Here is a 14,636-nt window from a genome sequence, read left to right on the forward strand (position 1 = left end):
ACTAATATGTGCATGATATCGTCATTGATTGCTTCGATACGAGGTCATTTTGATATTACAAGGTATCCGGATATCGAAGATAAGATCCGGTTTGTCTATATGTTACAGAAGAATATTTTCTATTTCCATTTTTCTATCTGTATCACCATGCTTCCCCCCATGTATCGCTCCATTCGTGTCTCGTGTCCAAACGTCCGGATTCTATCGTGATACTTTCTCGTACTGTGCAATTCAACGCAGTCAGCTCAGAGGGGACCAACTCGGCAAAGCTCTGATACTCACGAAACATAGATAGGCCTTTTGACTCAATACTTCTTCGATGCTCGCCAATCGGATTGATGTACTATGAATGATTATCGTATATGTTAGCCTCTTCCAATCCGGGAAATCGGGCGACAACTCACTCGGAACAGAAACACCAAACCCTTCTATCCGTTTTCTGCCCCTTACCGCTCTGCCGCGATTTGATACTCGAATTCGACCTCTGATCAAGCGGTTCGACCGTTGGTGTCTTGTTCTCACCTTCTGCGGCATTACCAAACATTTGTTCAGGATCGATCAAGCAGTAAGCAATATAATGTCCTCCTATCATCGTTCCTAGGTGTACGACAACGGCTGGAGAGCGGGACAAATCAGCTGAGATTTCTAAGAGGGCATGTCTCCGGACAAGACTCACCATATAGCCTATACATGACAGGATCCAGCTCGGGACCTTGCTCGGGATTCGCCCATTCCATATAAGTGGCTCGAGGGCCGTCAGGAGTCTGGTTCACTTTGTAATCTTGCCTGTTGGGTGCTAAGAAAGGTGCGAGATCGAGGGTTTCGGGGAACGACACGAAGTCGTCGATTCTGAGTTCCAGTCAAGACAGTCAGCAGCGGTACCGAGAGTTAGAATGGCGGCATTGACGTGATGTTACTCACTTTTTCAAATCATAGAAACTCGAGAAACTGTAACTCTTGGTTGTCTGCTTGAACCTCTTGAAGTGGAATACCAAAATCTCAGGTTTCTTGGCTATAAGATACCGCTTGAATGCTCGACCCATGACCACATGATGCGATTTCTTATTATGATCTTTTCTGCTCTTACTTTTCTTGCTCCTTTTGGATTTCGTTTGATCGTCCTCGTTATTATCATTATTGTCATGATGTTCATCTATCGAAGTATCGGAATCCGATAATCCGTCTGATTCTTCGTCCTCTTCATCATCTTCTGCCTCAGCCAAGTTATCCGCAGAGGTCGACGTGGACACGTCGTTGTCTTCGGTCGACCTGGACGTCGTCGTGGTGGTTGTGCTATCGATGGTCAATTGCGAATAATCGGAACCATAAGTCGAGGAGAGCGTGGTCGATGCCATATGCTGATTCAGCTTTTCCTGCTCTTCCAATTCCAGCTGCCTTCGTAGTGGTGATGGAGCTCTGATTGTTGGAAGGTCGGAATGATTTGGTGATCTTCCCAATCTACTGCTCTCCGAGTTATCCCAATAGGATGTTTTACCAGATTTTTCCGACGAGGGTGACCCCATGACGGAGATTTGAGGTGGCTGATGAGTAGAAACCCTTGCATTGGGCACCAGCAGTGGTGACGTGCCGATGGAGCTGGCAGTCGATGCAGAGTCTCTTGTGTAAGTCTGAGGTAATCCTTCGTGATCGTCTTTCAATTGTTCTTCGTCCTCCTCTTTGACAGTCGCTTCGTGTTTGGAGTAGTAACCATGTTTGATTTTCCAGCATTTCTTGCATGCAAAGGCATTTTCACCTTCCAACACCTCGACCGAAGTGAACGCTCGCAAGGCATCGATCAAGCCATATTCAGGTGAAGATGAAGAAGCTTCTACGGGTTGACCAGATTGAGCAGCTCGAAGTTTTGCAAGTGGATCGTCCGAATCGATAGCACCAGGAGGTGGAGCGAGTATACGTGAGATGTACGCAGCTTGTGCGGGGGTTGGGCCAGGCCCATGGTGCCTATGGTGATGTTTAGGCTGCTTCCTGTCGACTTGAACTGCTTGACCATGTAGAGATGGTGAATTTGGTGTAGATGTAGAAGGGGTTCTGACTTTCTCTTCCTCGAAAGTGGCTGATGGACCGATAACAGGGGAAGCAGCTTTCTTGTCTTTCCTTCTGAACGAGAAACTAGGTTTGTTCTTTAATCCACCGAAATTCTTGGTTGAACTGCTTCGACCGAGACCACTACTGTTGGTATTGTTAGAATCGATTGTTATCCTGTCATCAGAATCCATACTCTTCCGACGATCTTTCTCTCTCGGTCCTTCGGTTTCTGATAGTTCGCTTTCCGACACTACCGAATGGAAAGAATTGCCTTGAGAGATATCGGGTGATTGTGCTGTGGCCGAGTTGGATTTCCGAGGTCGGAATTTACGTGCCATAGCTCTTAGCCTGTCTCTTTTACGCGGTTTGGGATCCTCTCCTTTGAGCGACAGTGAGATATCCAGGAAGCCCTCGTACGTGTGGGAGACCTAACGATGGAGATTTAGCCGATGAGGACAAATGGAGGTAAGAAGTTGATGGACCTACCGCTTTACATTTCTCACACACAACGACACTCGCCAGCGATCCACCAAACAAGACATCGACAAAAGGTATCAACCTTTCTTCCGTTAACTGCTGGATCTCGGATACGCTTTCCACAGGAGTATCTGATGGAGAGAATATCTGGTCTTCGTTGACGACATGGCCGGTCATTTGACCGTTGATGTTGATCGGAACAGCGGAAACCATAGGATCCACATCGGTATGGCCTGGTGAGGAGGGTCGAGTGTGGGCTGGTGAAGGTAGTGGAGAAGGAAGTGGACTGATATGCTTTAAATCAAGATAATGGTTCATGGCGATCGAAGCTGAGGGAGTGGTCTGACCAGATTTCAGTGTGCTGTCGTTATGTTTGGACTTCTTCCGCCTCCCGCTGATACTGTTCAAGGGCGGCAGATCAGGTTGTAGTTTCTTGATGACATCCTTCTCCTCCATCTCCATCGAATCTAGTAGATGCCTCAACAGTTCATGAGCGTCCTGTTGGGAGTAGTCATCGTACTGATCATATTTCCTCGCAATTTCCCTCAACAGTGAGTTCAACGACATGGATCGTTTGGATGACGTTTCACTGGCTCCATAGGTGCCTCCACCTGCTTCTTTCATCCTCCATGCCCGGTGAAGGGAATTGGTGAATGCTCTTGTGACGGGTAATAAATCATATAGAGGTGGTTCGAGAACATCCGGATGTAGTGAAGGGATCAATTTGGGATGGACTATGGGGTCAGGTAGCGAAGAGTTGGGATGTACGGACAGTGGTGAATTGGGAGAGGACGATAGTAATGTGGTCAACGAAGCCGTTGCGCTCAACTGTGGAAGCGTGAGCTGCGTCAGCTTGGCAAGAAAGCGACTATGTCATCGCACGTACAGCTTGGAATGTCGAGTTCAAGAAACAAGTATTCGACTCATTATGTATCCCGATGGGTTTCAGCTCCATCCCAGGTCCCTTCGTTTGATACCTGTGCACGTCTTGTGGGGAAGATGATGCGGTTGTAGCACTCTGTGATGGCAGGGTAGATGGCACCGTTTCTTGGGGTGTGGAGACCGCCATTGAGACCAGTCGAGGGGAGACGGTGGGTGTTGGGATGGGTGTGGTGTGAGGTGTTATTGTTATATATACAGTGTATATCAGATTGAATTCAGCAGAAGGTAATCCTCATTGGTGATCTTGATGGGCAATAGTTGATGAAGGCAGGCTTCATCTTCTCCCGTCTAAAGCCCAACTATCAGGATTGTAATCCCTGATTATGATTCATTACAAATCCGCACAGGCGTAATGGCCCCTACCCCATTACAAATGGGACGGTACCATTACGATTTCCCTTCGGCCCCCGAATAATCCGAGCGGAGTTACTGCATCAGTTGTCCCGCTGATCCTAGTTGTTTGGTGCACCAAACTGATCGTCGCGATCACGTGGGCCTGTTGTAATAAATGCACACGAATATATATATACATGCATACGATACTGTGATGTTAGGGGGTATTCATTGGACTTGATATTCAAATGTGACCAACAAGGTATAGATAGAATCGCATCGAACTAAAAACGCAGTAGAAGTCGGATATTCTCGGTTGGAGCAAATGGCAGAAATTCGAAAAACCTTGGACAGAGGCCCCAGACGTCGAAGGCTGCGGAGCCACTTATCGAGTGGGTGGGGCTTCGTCGGCTATGATGATGCAAGATGGTTAGTCTTCTTGCCATATATGCTTGAGGTGTGGACGATATGGATCATGTGAGTGGAGTGACGGTGACAAGGATATTGCATGGGAAGTAGATTAGGCATAGTTGAGCAGCACCCAATACTCACGGTTCAAAATACCTTTTTTGACCAGCTCTTCGGGTTGAGGTCGTTGGGCAATTTCCTTGTCGAGTTGGTCCTGGGTGTATCCTAATCAGCTCTCACTTTACACCACATTTAACTGGCAAGTGAGGCATGGTACATACTTTGTGCATAGCTTTCTCAAGGTCAGCTCGTTTGCCAGCGAGGGAATCGCCAGGTTCGCCTAGAATTATGATCGGGTCAGCGCCACTGTACAATATGCTCTGCAATAGACTCATTCTCCATCCTACGATGATACGCTGCAGAGTTGCACTTACCCTTGAGAATACCTTTATCCTTCAACTCATCGGCGGAATGTCTGCTCTCAAACAACTTCTCAAACTTTGCTTTCCCAACTTCATCTGTAGGACTCAAATCACCTCTGTTGTCTACACCTTCGGCGACACCGGCAGCGGGTGCAGGAATAACGGTCGGAGCGAGGGCATGGGCTTGGGCGTGAGCTTGACCAGCGAGTGATCCAGCGGTCGAAGCGGCTTGTGACCCGAGGGACTTGGCAGATGAGGTTACGCTGGCGGCTGCATCGGAATTGGCGGCTTGTCCGGCGAGCGCGGTAGCTTGGTTGACAGCGCTGGTAGCTGTGTTGACCACTGTCGAGGCTACGGCTGTAGCAGCTGATTTGGCTTGGTTAAGGAGGTCTGATGGGTTCGCTGGTGTGGAGCACAGAGTCAGTGCGATTGTCGTGAGGGGGAGTGAGCTACGACTCACACATGATGACTGGTCTTGCAGTGGTGCTGGGCTGGCAGGAGAGACAGGTGATGTTACTTACGTTCGGTGAAGATATAAGAATGAGTCAAAGTGATCAAGTGAGTAAGATAGATGGTGAATGAATGGATGGATGGATCAGATACACCACACCAGCTAAGGTGGCCTGTGCTGGTAGGGTGGGATGACGTCATTATTTCATCCCTGCTGTTTTCTGTACTTAGGTGGCATCCGTCCTTGACTGACTGATGATCGTCAAGAGAGCTCAATGCATCATGAGATGGCCTGATCGTAACAGAGATGTCTGTGGAGATACACGGAGGCAGAAGTCAGGACAACGACCCCCTGGGGAAGGTGTCATACAAGTTTGCTGCATAGAAGGATATTGATGAGCTTGTGGAGCTAGAAAGATGATTAGGCGCAATGAAGCAATCAGCCTTTTTTCCCATCCTTGTAATCAATTGCCCATCGTAGAGTTACTAGATTGAAGGTCAACTCCCATGAGGAGCTTGGCGCGATTGTTACAGGAATGCAATGCTGCAGAGTCATTGTTCTTGTCGAACTTTGGCCAAGGAATATTGCCTCTTGCCGTCAATATCGCCTCGCCCTCCGTCACAGTCTCCACGCTGGATATGTATACCTACCTCTTCACGGTCCTTGAAGAAATCGATCAATTGCTTCTGAACCCACCAATGGAACTTTTTCCTCGTTTCATTTCTGAGATACTCCTTCTAATGGGGTGATTGAGAGACTTGGAGAGTTAGTCCAATGATTCCTTTTGCTTCTCAGTGCCGTCCGACGTCTCATTGTATCAATCTCGAGTATAAAAGGCTCGCCAAGCGCACCCTCAATATCCTGATGACTGTCATACTCTTCTTCCGTGATCTCATTTGCTACGATCAGACTCATGAGTTCGGCTTCGCATCTTTCTGCCCTCTGAATGACTTCTACGGGAAAGACCGATGTGCTATCATCCTCAAGCTCCCGCGCGGAGGATTGCAACTTCGTTCATTGGTCCAATGGTCTTCTCGAGATTCGAGATGCATGCGGATGACAATAGTGCCTTCTCTAGCACGTCTTGCAACGTCTGACGATTTTGTCCATCACACGGGACCCCAAGATCTGGACTAAACGGACTAAACATCAGGGGGGGGGATAAAATGTCATGCACCACTCCAAGAATCGGTGAGTTAGCGCTATCTCGAGATTTCCATCAGTACGGCTAGGTATGAACTTCTGATGTTCAGGTCTTGTAAGTGTTAAATGGATATGGTGTCTGGAATGACAGAATTGATTTGAAGTGTATCTTCAACGGTCAAACGTGACCCACACACATATATTCATATATTCAATGAAGGGTCATTCCGCGTTTTCTCACTTTTCTGTACCCCTGTTATTGTCCTCTGAGTCGCAATAGCTTAAAGCCCCCAACACAGTCCACACACAATGTCTCAACATCTCAACAGAAAGTACTTGCAATCAGTTGAACAGCTGACCCACCGATGTTCACATGCATGTAGGGATTTGCACGTTCATCCACTGACCCTTATCTAGTAGATCATCTACCGTTATTGTCATCATGTTAACGTGCTGATCCGATGACAGGAGGGATCCAAGCGTTGTCCTTTTGAGGTGATCCAAGCGTCCAGTATGGTTCAGATATTGATCATTGACCAATTCAAAGTTTATACCCAACATGGATCTCATTCTCCCCTCCATCGCATCTCAGATATTCATCCCCCGGAATCGACTGGACCAGCATAACATTCCCACATCCGACTCAGACGTCCCTTCACCCTCCATGCCAGCTCCTACTTCAACCCATCAGAGAACAAAACCCAAAACCCCACTCGCAAACGCAGCAACCCCTTCATCTGCTCTTCCACCTCTCATTGTCAATCTGCAAGAGGCAAGCTCACCACCTCGACTTCAGACCTCGACCGATAACAAGAAGGAAAAGATACAAGCACGTCCTGTCACTCCCATGGACTTTTTCGGCTCGGCGAAGGGTCATTCCACAGCGAAAGATGGGAAAGTGAGCTCGAAGGATTCGAGAAAATCCATCGATCAAAGACCACCTGTGGACCCAGCGATCAAGGGTATACCACAAGGATGGGAGGATGATCTGGCAATTCAAGTAGCTAAAAGCGAAGAAAGGGTTGTCACACCCACGCAAAATCCCACACACACTTTACACAAACTCGGTGCGTTCAAGGATACGAGAACAAAGCTATCGTCTTTCAGTGGTACAATGAGATCTGGTTTTAGAGACAGAGGAGCTGAAAAGGATAAAGAGGAAAGAAGACCAAGTGGACTCATGCTTCACAAGGGTAGTGTCAGAGCAACTCAGAGATCCTCCTCGATGATCACCACGCCATTGAATCTCGGCATGCAGCCAAAGCATCGACCCACCTCGCCTGAACAAGTGAACCATCAACTTACTCACTCGGTCTATAGCGATGCCTCATTCAATACTCAGAATACGACTTCTACCGAGATGTCTATCCCTCTGATTCCTCCCTCATCTCAGACCGTTTCGACAGAAGGGTCCACAGCCGACTTCACCCACCTGTTTACCCCTACATCTCAAGCTGAACATGAATATCCAGCATCCATCACCTCATCTCATTCTACTCAATCTCGCGATCGAGTCATGGGGATAGTAAATGACCCTTCTCCGGTCCCTCCTGCTGGTATGAAGACTTTCTCTCGCCCTGCTATCGAAGAAGTCCTTCCCTTTGCCGCAGGTCACCCATTCGCCGCATGGTCTGCACCTGTCGTAGAAGAAGATCAACAGCCATCCGGCGGAGACCATAGTACCGATGTGGGAAGGAGAGGCAGCATGTCGCTGAGTAGACTGGATATGTTATCATCGAAGGATACAGCTCATACAGAGAGCTCCTTCTCGTTGGAGGGGTGGAAGGAAACGCCTAGACCAAGATGGGGTTTACCTGGGAAGAAGGTATGGGTTGATGCGAAGGGTGAGAGGAGCACTGGATTGTACAGCGTAGGATGGGAGAGGGATGTCCTTGACCTGTGAGTGTACAGTCGGTGAGATTAGCTGATGGATGTGTGTAGCGAAGCAAGATTGCATGAAACCATGTACGAGATTGCGGGAGAGAGGCACACATTTGTAGAGTTTGAAGAGCCGCCCAAGGCGGTACTTGATGTGAGTGAGGGTAGCAACGGCTGAAGCTGACCTGAAGTGGTAGATCGGTACAGGCGCTGGACATTGGCCCATCTCAATGGCTTTACAATACCCAAATACAAACTTTGTTGGTCTTGACCTGGTCCCTTGTCAGATCGACCTGTCACTTCTTGCCGAGGCTGAGAAACGAGCACGATCGACAAAAGCCGGTACATCAGCTGAAGGGATAGGTATGTGGGAGAGTGTCGAAAAGAGGGTTAAATGGCAGAGGGGTAATTTGTAAGTACGCATCGATGCGAGACGTAGCTGACCCATAACTTCCGTTTCAGCATCAACGAACTTCCCTTTGACACCGGCGTGTTCGATCTCGTTCACCTCCGGTTTGTCAATTTAGGCATATCCGAGACGAAATGGTACGATCTTCTGGAAGAGGCCACTCGGGTGTTGAAGCGAGGGGGTAAAATTGAAATCGTCGAGACAAGCTATACCCTTCCATCCGAATGTCCAGCATCTTTGAAGAACTCGTTCGCATCTATGCTGTTGGCAGACATGATCCAATCTTTACCGTCACTAGCGATGCAATTCAATCTACCTTCTATAGAGAACATCAAGTCCAATGCCGTCAAGCCCGTATTCCATCAGAAGTGGACAAAGAAGGTACCAGGGGCTCTGGAAGATGCCGTTTTGGACTGGGTCAAGTCTGCAGTTGAATACAAAGGTACAGGATTGATCAAGAATCAGAATGGGCTGGAGGGTGTTGTCGGAAGAGTCAAAGCGGAACTGCGTGACAACGGAGGTGGTAGATGGGATTTTGGCGATACAAGACAGAGTAGGGATGTTGAGCCGGTCGAGGATAGGGATGTGAATGTATGGGCCTGGGTAGCTACGAGGAAGTGATGCTGTGCTGGGACTGTCTATCTGTTCTGCTATCACTTGAAGAATTTAATACCATAGAGCTTGTATGTATCGGATAACTTGTAAAGAACATGTGAAAGAGAGCACGCTTCATACCCTCGATCTGAGTTGAATCCAGTGTCGATCGCTTGTCAAGGTCCGAGGAGATAGCCGAAGTGTTGAATTGGTGATTGTAGCATCGTACTGAGATGCGTCATCCATCTGTCGATCTATATTCCTCTTCCTCTTCCTTCAATACGATTCAAATGAATGCTCATCATGTCAGAGAAGCCACTGTATACCATACCCATAGACCAGCGACCACCTCATGGACCGCTAACATCCAAGATCTTCTTCCCTCTTGTCTTCAACCTCGCTCAATTGGGGATCAATTCGGCTCAGTTCCTGTGTCTCCCTTTGCTGCTTATCCCCATCGTGGGTCGTAGATGGTTTGACAGTGCGATTGGCTGGACCAAAGATGGCTATGGACGTCTCCGTGAGTGATCCCCAAGGATGATCAAGGCTAATGGAAGTCATCGTCATCACCGTATTATTCGGACCAACCTCACTTGTATTGACTACCGATACACCCCCTTCGATCACCAACCTCGTTGAGAGAGATGCTCAAGGCAACATGATCAAGATCAACCTTCCAGATAGGCTAGTGATCATGGCTAATCATCAAGCGTATCTGGACTGGATGTATCTGTGGATTCTCTCATGCTATGCCGGTCATTCGAGGGGGATCACCATCCTGCTGAAAGCAAGTTTGAGGAATATACCGGTGATTGGGTGGGGGATGGTGAGTGGATAGCTCATTAACAGTAGCTGACAGGCCAGCGCTTCTTCAAATTCATTTTTATGAATAGATCATGGGCAGCGGATCGAGACAATCTCACCCTTGCGCTCACTCAACTTGGACATCAAGCGCAATCTGGAGAAGAGGATCATTCGGAAACTTCAGGGTTGCTTCAGCCCAAGAAGCGTTCTCCTATATGGTTGCTCATATTCCCGGAAGGAACTATTGTCAGTGACGAGGAAAGAGTGAAGAGTGTGCGATATGCTGAACGGGAAGGAATCGTGAGTGATTCTTGTGCACGAGCTTTGCTGACTCGATAGCCTGACTTTGTCACCATGCTACATCCTCGTTCAACCGGTCTGCTATTCTGCCTGAGAACGCTACTGCCCCAGGTGCCAGATCTGCAGCTACTTGACGTGACGATAGGCTACCCAGGGGTACCATATGGGAAATACCCTCAAGATTGGTGAGTGGGAAATCGATAAGCATAGCTAATGTTTTAGGTATGGTTTATTCTCGGTCTTTCTGCGTTCGGTACCTCCTCCGACAGTTCACCTGCATCTCCACCTGTATTCGAACTTATCATCGGCCTCTTCTGAAGTGCCGTCATTAGGCAGTCGATCTTTATCGACCGGCGATGAGCAGCCTCCTTCTGATACTGGTATAGCCTCACCGGAAGAGTCAAGAGCGTTTGAGCTATGGCTCCGAGGCGTCTGGACGGCAAAGGAGAAGCGAATGGAGGAATTCTATGAGGATCAACGGTTTGAGAGTGGAGAGGGAGGTGCACGAGAGGTGGTCCCTGTGAAACAAACGTGAGTACTATACTTGCCAGGATAATGCTGACAAATAAAGTAAATGGTACCACTGGATCTCAGCTTTTGGCGGTGGAGGAATGGGTACAGCAGCGGTTGTGGGAGTAGGAGTTTGGCAACTTGTATCTCATCTCAGTTGATTGTATTCGACATGCATTTACGTGTAAACCGCTACAAGACATCTGAACACATCCACAATTGATAACACACAGTGAGGAGATAGTTGAGCCGGGGGTATGGGTAATATTGATGGCTCGGTGGTAGGCGAGAGGAGAGGAGAAGGGGCGGGATCGGTACGAACGAAAACTCTCGACGAAGAGGTGGCCAGGATGAGATGACAAGCATAGATCAGGGTGGTTGCGGGAGGTAGGGTATGGACTGGTGGATCAGCATGGTAAAGCTGGAATCTGCACTCACTCGGCATGCGCTCTTCCCCTCTCTCTTTTCCTGCTGCTTCTTCGCTCTCAACGAGCTTGATCAAGTCTGCCAAACTCAAGGTCAAAGCTTGTTTCCCTTCACTAGGGACTACAATCCTCGCGCAATCCTTCACTCTCACAACGCTCACCAATCCGCCTTTGCCCTCGTCTGCTGGGGCTAGCAATGGCGAAGAGTCGTTGGTCAAGGCAGTCCTTCTCGTTTCGTCAAGTACACCTAACACGCGAAGACCGTATTGACACATGACCTGCATGGCGTCGAGAACGGAAGACGATGTCGGGACTGATATCAAGGGATGAAGGTTGAGGCGTAATTGTCTAGATTCGATCGGAGCTTCGAGGATCGAAGGGGGTTTGTCCAAACCAAGCAAGTAGCGTAGAACCGTCTCATGCGATATAACTTGGCCTCCTCTGACAGCTACCCTATGAACCCCTCTGCTATAAAGCTGTACGAATGTGCGCAATGGGGCATTCGCATTTACCAAGTAATATGGATTCTTTCCTGAGATATCTGGTTGAGAATGTCAGTGACAGTCAGCTATCAGCATCGACTCACTGCACAAGTCTCCTACGATAATCCTTTCCCCTTGGTGTATCCTGTCAATAATTTCTTTGCACTCGTCATCGTTGCCATGAGAGTATCCTTCGCCGAGGGGTTTCGCATTGAGTACAAGGAGAAGGAAAGTGTTTAGGTCGGCATACTGGAACATCAGCGTTGCTGAAGCTAATGCAACTTACGTCGAAGAAGGCCTGGGTTTTCTGCTCGTCATGTGGTTCAACGACAAGATAATGCGTCCCTTGCTCGAGCAACAGCTGTCACAGTCAGTCACCGTTACTGGTAGGCAATGACTCACTGTGACTGCCTCTTCAACCCGTGTAGCTCCTGTAATTCTCACCACCTTTTCCTCTTCAGCGAACGATATCTCTGAAGCAGAGACGCTCAACCAATCACCAGCATCCACATCGATAGGATCCTCATCATCCTCCCCAAACACGTCAGCTGATGAAGATAGCAGAGCGGATCCGAGCGATAGCGATCCGCTAAGACTGAGAGAGCTGAACGACCCTTTCGACCGTCTTCTCAGCGAGGACGAGGCGGAGAGCGTCTCGTGTGCTGATCTAGGCGATCTGTTTGAGATCGTGCCATGACGTGAGGGCACTGGTACTGGATGAGAAGCAGCAAGATGTGGCGAGAGAGTGAGAGACGGTCGTCGACGATGAGCAAATCCTTCGGCTGGTCGAGGCGAGGGTATAGTACTTGAGCTGGAGTCCATAGCGATGTGAGCATATATTTGAGGGGTTGAGAGCATTCCTTTCTGCCTATCAACTGATGATGATTGTGGAGACATGTGAATGTGGTCAGAGTGGGAATGTCGGTAATCGATACACCGGTAACCGCTTATATACGACCATCATCATCATAAACCAGCTTATCATGCATGTTAACATTACTATCAGATGTTATTATCAAATGGCTAGGGCTACAGAAGTTGGCATTATAGAGGTATATACGTATGCTAGGAGTTTTCACATATTATGCTCGGAATGTCTTGACTTGCGGATCTCTAACAAGGCCTCTTCAGTCCATCCCAGATGCTCATCTGCATCTTTCCCTCGGGATGTCGGTATAGACTGAGCCGTGGCAGGATGTACATGGATTGGCTCCCGATGTCGGTTGATCGATCCAGATCTCGATGGACCAGCAGAGTTCGGCACAGACGGTATGGATAAGGCGGTCTCTAATCGATGAGCGAGACCACCGGAAGTGTCATTGATATCGGTAGAAAATCGGTTTTGAGCAAGGGCCGGGGTGTTATCGAGAGCTGGAGGGCAAGGGGTCTGAGATCGGACTGATCTGCCTACGCCAGACTCACTTGCACCACCGGAGCTTACTCGGTCCATGCCAGAAGAAGGTCTTCGGAAGCCGGGAATATGTTCAGACGCTCTACGTAGGAAATTACCGATCGCACTAGGTTTGTTGTTGTCATCCAGCTTCTCCTCGTCGTCCGAGTCGACGAAGACGGCGTGGTCAAGCGCTGAGCTATGACGACGCTGACGAGGTCGAGGGATCGGGGTGACTTGTCGAGCCTTTGGACCATAGAACACCGCATCGTCGCTTCGCCAGCCTGCCGCGAGATTCTTGTCTTTCGGCGAGTTCTCCTCCTCGACTTGATCATCTTCCTCGTCCTCTTGATCATCAGAAGGAGCAGCTGGCATGGGACTTCCAGCGCGCCCTTTCCGTGGTCCGGCATCAGACAACCGACCTCTAGGACTATGAGGGGCTGACCTGGAAGATCGATGGTGGCTGGACGAACGGGAGCGGACGGGAGGGGGACTTCGATGACGAGAGCACGTCTTGTCTTGCGCAGTGGAGGTTTCTTCCACTCGGATATGACCACGACCTCTTCGAGCTGGTGGAGGTAGTAGGGCTGGTGCGGGTGTGGCTTGATGTGTGGGTATATGGGTTGACCCGATGTATCGTGGGTGTTGTTCAAAGTTTGTGGGACGGGCAAAACGGAAGCGAGGGGCGATTTGTGAATCTTGAGAGTCATCAGAGTCGAAGCCGTCCTCTTCATCTTCCTGATACCCATCGTCGGTATCGGAATCACTGTTGGCACCGAGGCGTGCCGTCTGATTGGGATGAGAGGCGACGGCGAATTTTAGGGTCGGGCGCTGTGATATGTGATCAGCATGGGTCTACCTGTGTATGTGAGAGGACTTACGGGAGGATGTTCTACCTCATCAGCCCATCCTATTCGTTCTCGCTTCTCTTCGACCTTTTCCAATCGGTTTGTCAAACTTTCCATCCCCCCTAGTCCTAGACCAGGATGCCCTTCATCAGACAGACCGCTGTTGCTCTCGCGTCTGAGTATTGATGCGGATTGATGTGGAGGAATCTCGGGGGATTTTGCGAGAATACCATGACTGTGTCGTTGGGGACTGGAGAAGGCGGTGGAAGGGGTGGATGAGTGAGTTGAGATGATACCAGAGGATTGAGGGTGTTTCTTATCTGATGAGTGGATCAACGCCGTGAGTAGAGATACGGGTTGGGCGCGTTCCTCCCCATCTGATCCAAGATGAAGATGGGGTGGATCATGCGGGTGATCTGAGACTGGGGTGAGGATTTGAGGTGATTTGATGGGTTGCGTCATGACGGTGAATGTTACGAATATGTGTTTATTGTTTACTTTGCTGGGGTATACGCTAAATTGATTGATGAGAGGTAGGTTATATAGTGGAACATCGTGGTATTGTACTGATGGCGAGATGCATGGTTCTAAAACTGTGAGGGCAAGGGGGTGAGTGGGATGGGGGTGAGCATGGTGGATGGTGGATGGTGGATGGTGGATGGTGGATGGTGGATGGTGGATGGTGGATGGTTGATGGTGGATGCAGTGTTGCTGATGTCGTCTATCGGTGGATGATGAGTAAAGTGTTAAAGTATAACAACTATGGATTATGCATCA

The 14,636-nt window shown here is 49.0% G+C and overlaps 8 protein-coding genes across 8 annotated transcripts; 4 read left to right on the forward strand and 4 right to left on the reverse strand.

Moving 5' to 3' along the window:
* Positions 1–201: 201 nt before the first annotated feature.
* V865_008231 (uncharacterized protein) lies at positions 202–3,589 on the reverse strand (the record flags this gene model as incomplete). Its single annotated transcript, XM_066231968.1, has 7 exons — positions 202–222; positions 283–343; positions 405–615; positions 677–849; positions 922–2,471; positions 2,530–3,348; positions 3,407–3,589. 7 exons carry the CDS (start codon positions 3,587–3,589, stop codon positions 202–204), a joined length of 3,018 nt encoding a protein of 1,005 aa, XP_066088065.1.
* Positions 3,590–4,180: 591 nt separating this feature from the next.
* Positions 4,181–5,089, reverse strand: V865_008232 (uncharacterized protein; the record flags this gene model as incomplete). Its single annotated transcript, XM_066231969.1, has 5 exons — positions 4,181–4,206; positions 4,348–4,417; positions 4,485–4,543; positions 4,638–5,027; positions 5,086–5,089. 5 exons carry the CDS (start codon positions 5,087–5,089, stop codon positions 4,181–4,183), a joined length of 549 nt encoding a protein of 182 aa, XP_066088066.1.
* A 1,689-nt stretch (positions 5,090–6,778) lies between these two features.
* V865_008233 (uncharacterized protein) lies at positions 6,779–9,127 on the forward strand (the record flags this gene model as incomplete). Its single annotated transcript, XM_066231970.1, has 4 exons — positions 6,779–8,118; positions 8,161–8,251; positions 8,295–8,509; positions 8,560–9,127. 4 exons carry the CDS (start codon positions 6,779–6,781, stop codon positions 9,125–9,127), a joined length of 2,214 nt encoding a protein of 737 aa, XP_066088067.1.
* Positions 9,128–9,403: 276 nt separating this feature from the next.
* On the forward strand, positions 9,404–9,628 carry V865_008234 (uncharacterized protein; the record flags this gene model as incomplete). The annotated part of the gene is made up of 1 exon (XM_066231971.1): positions 9,404–9,628. The coding sequence occupies one exon, from the start codon at positions 9,404–9,406 to the stop codon at positions 9,626–9,628; it is 225 nt and encodes a 74-aa protein (XP_066088068.1).
* Positions 9,629–9,794: 166 nt separating this feature from the next.
* On the forward strand, positions 9,795–10,393 carry V865_008235 (uncharacterized protein; the record flags this gene model as incomplete). Its single annotated transcript, XM_066231972.1, has 3 exons — positions 9,795–9,916; positions 9,994–10,150; positions 10,244–10,393. 3 exons carry the CDS (start codon positions 9,795–9,797, stop codon positions 10,391–10,393), a joined length of 429 nt encoding a protein of 142 aa, XP_066088069.1.
* Positions 10,394–10,428: 35 nt separating this feature from the next.
* On the forward strand, positions 10,429–10,739 carry V865_008236 (uncharacterized protein; the record flags this gene model as incomplete). The annotated part of the gene is made up of 2 exons (XM_066231973.1): positions 10,429–10,457; positions 10,541–10,739. The coding sequence occupies 2 exons, from the start codon at positions 10,429–10,431 to the stop codon at positions 10,737–10,739; spliced, it is 228 nt and encodes a 75-aa protein (XP_066088070.1).
* A 153-nt stretch (positions 10,740–10,892) lies between these two features.
* V865_008237 (uncharacterized protein) lies at positions 10,893–12,443 on the reverse strand (the record flags this gene model as incomplete). Its single annotated transcript, XM_066231974.1, has 3 exons — positions 10,893–11,680; positions 11,726–11,870; positions 12,024–12,443. 3 exons carry the CDS (start codon positions 12,441–12,443, stop codon positions 10,893–10,895), a joined length of 1,353 nt encoding a protein of 450 aa, XP_066088071.1.
* Positions 12,444–12,696: 253 nt separating this feature from the next.
* On the reverse strand, positions 12,697–14,321 carry V865_008238 (uncharacterized protein; the record flags this gene model as incomplete). The annotated part of the gene is made up of 2 exons (XM_066231975.1): positions 12,697–13,842; positions 13,893–14,321. The coding sequence occupies 2 exons, from the start codon at positions 14,319–14,321 to the stop codon at positions 12,697–12,699; spliced, it is 1,575 nt and encodes a 524-aa protein (XP_066088072.1).
* Positions 14,322–14,636: the final 315 nt, after the last annotated feature.

The sequence above is a fragment of the Kwoniella europaea genome, chromosome 3 (assembly GCF_036810445.1).
Source record: "Kwoniella europaea PYCC6329 chromosome 3, complete sequence".
In the NCBI taxonomy this organism is placed as follows: Eukaryota; Fungi; Basidiomycota; class Tremellomycetes; order Tremellales; family Cryptococcaceae; genus Kwoniella; species Kwoniella europaea.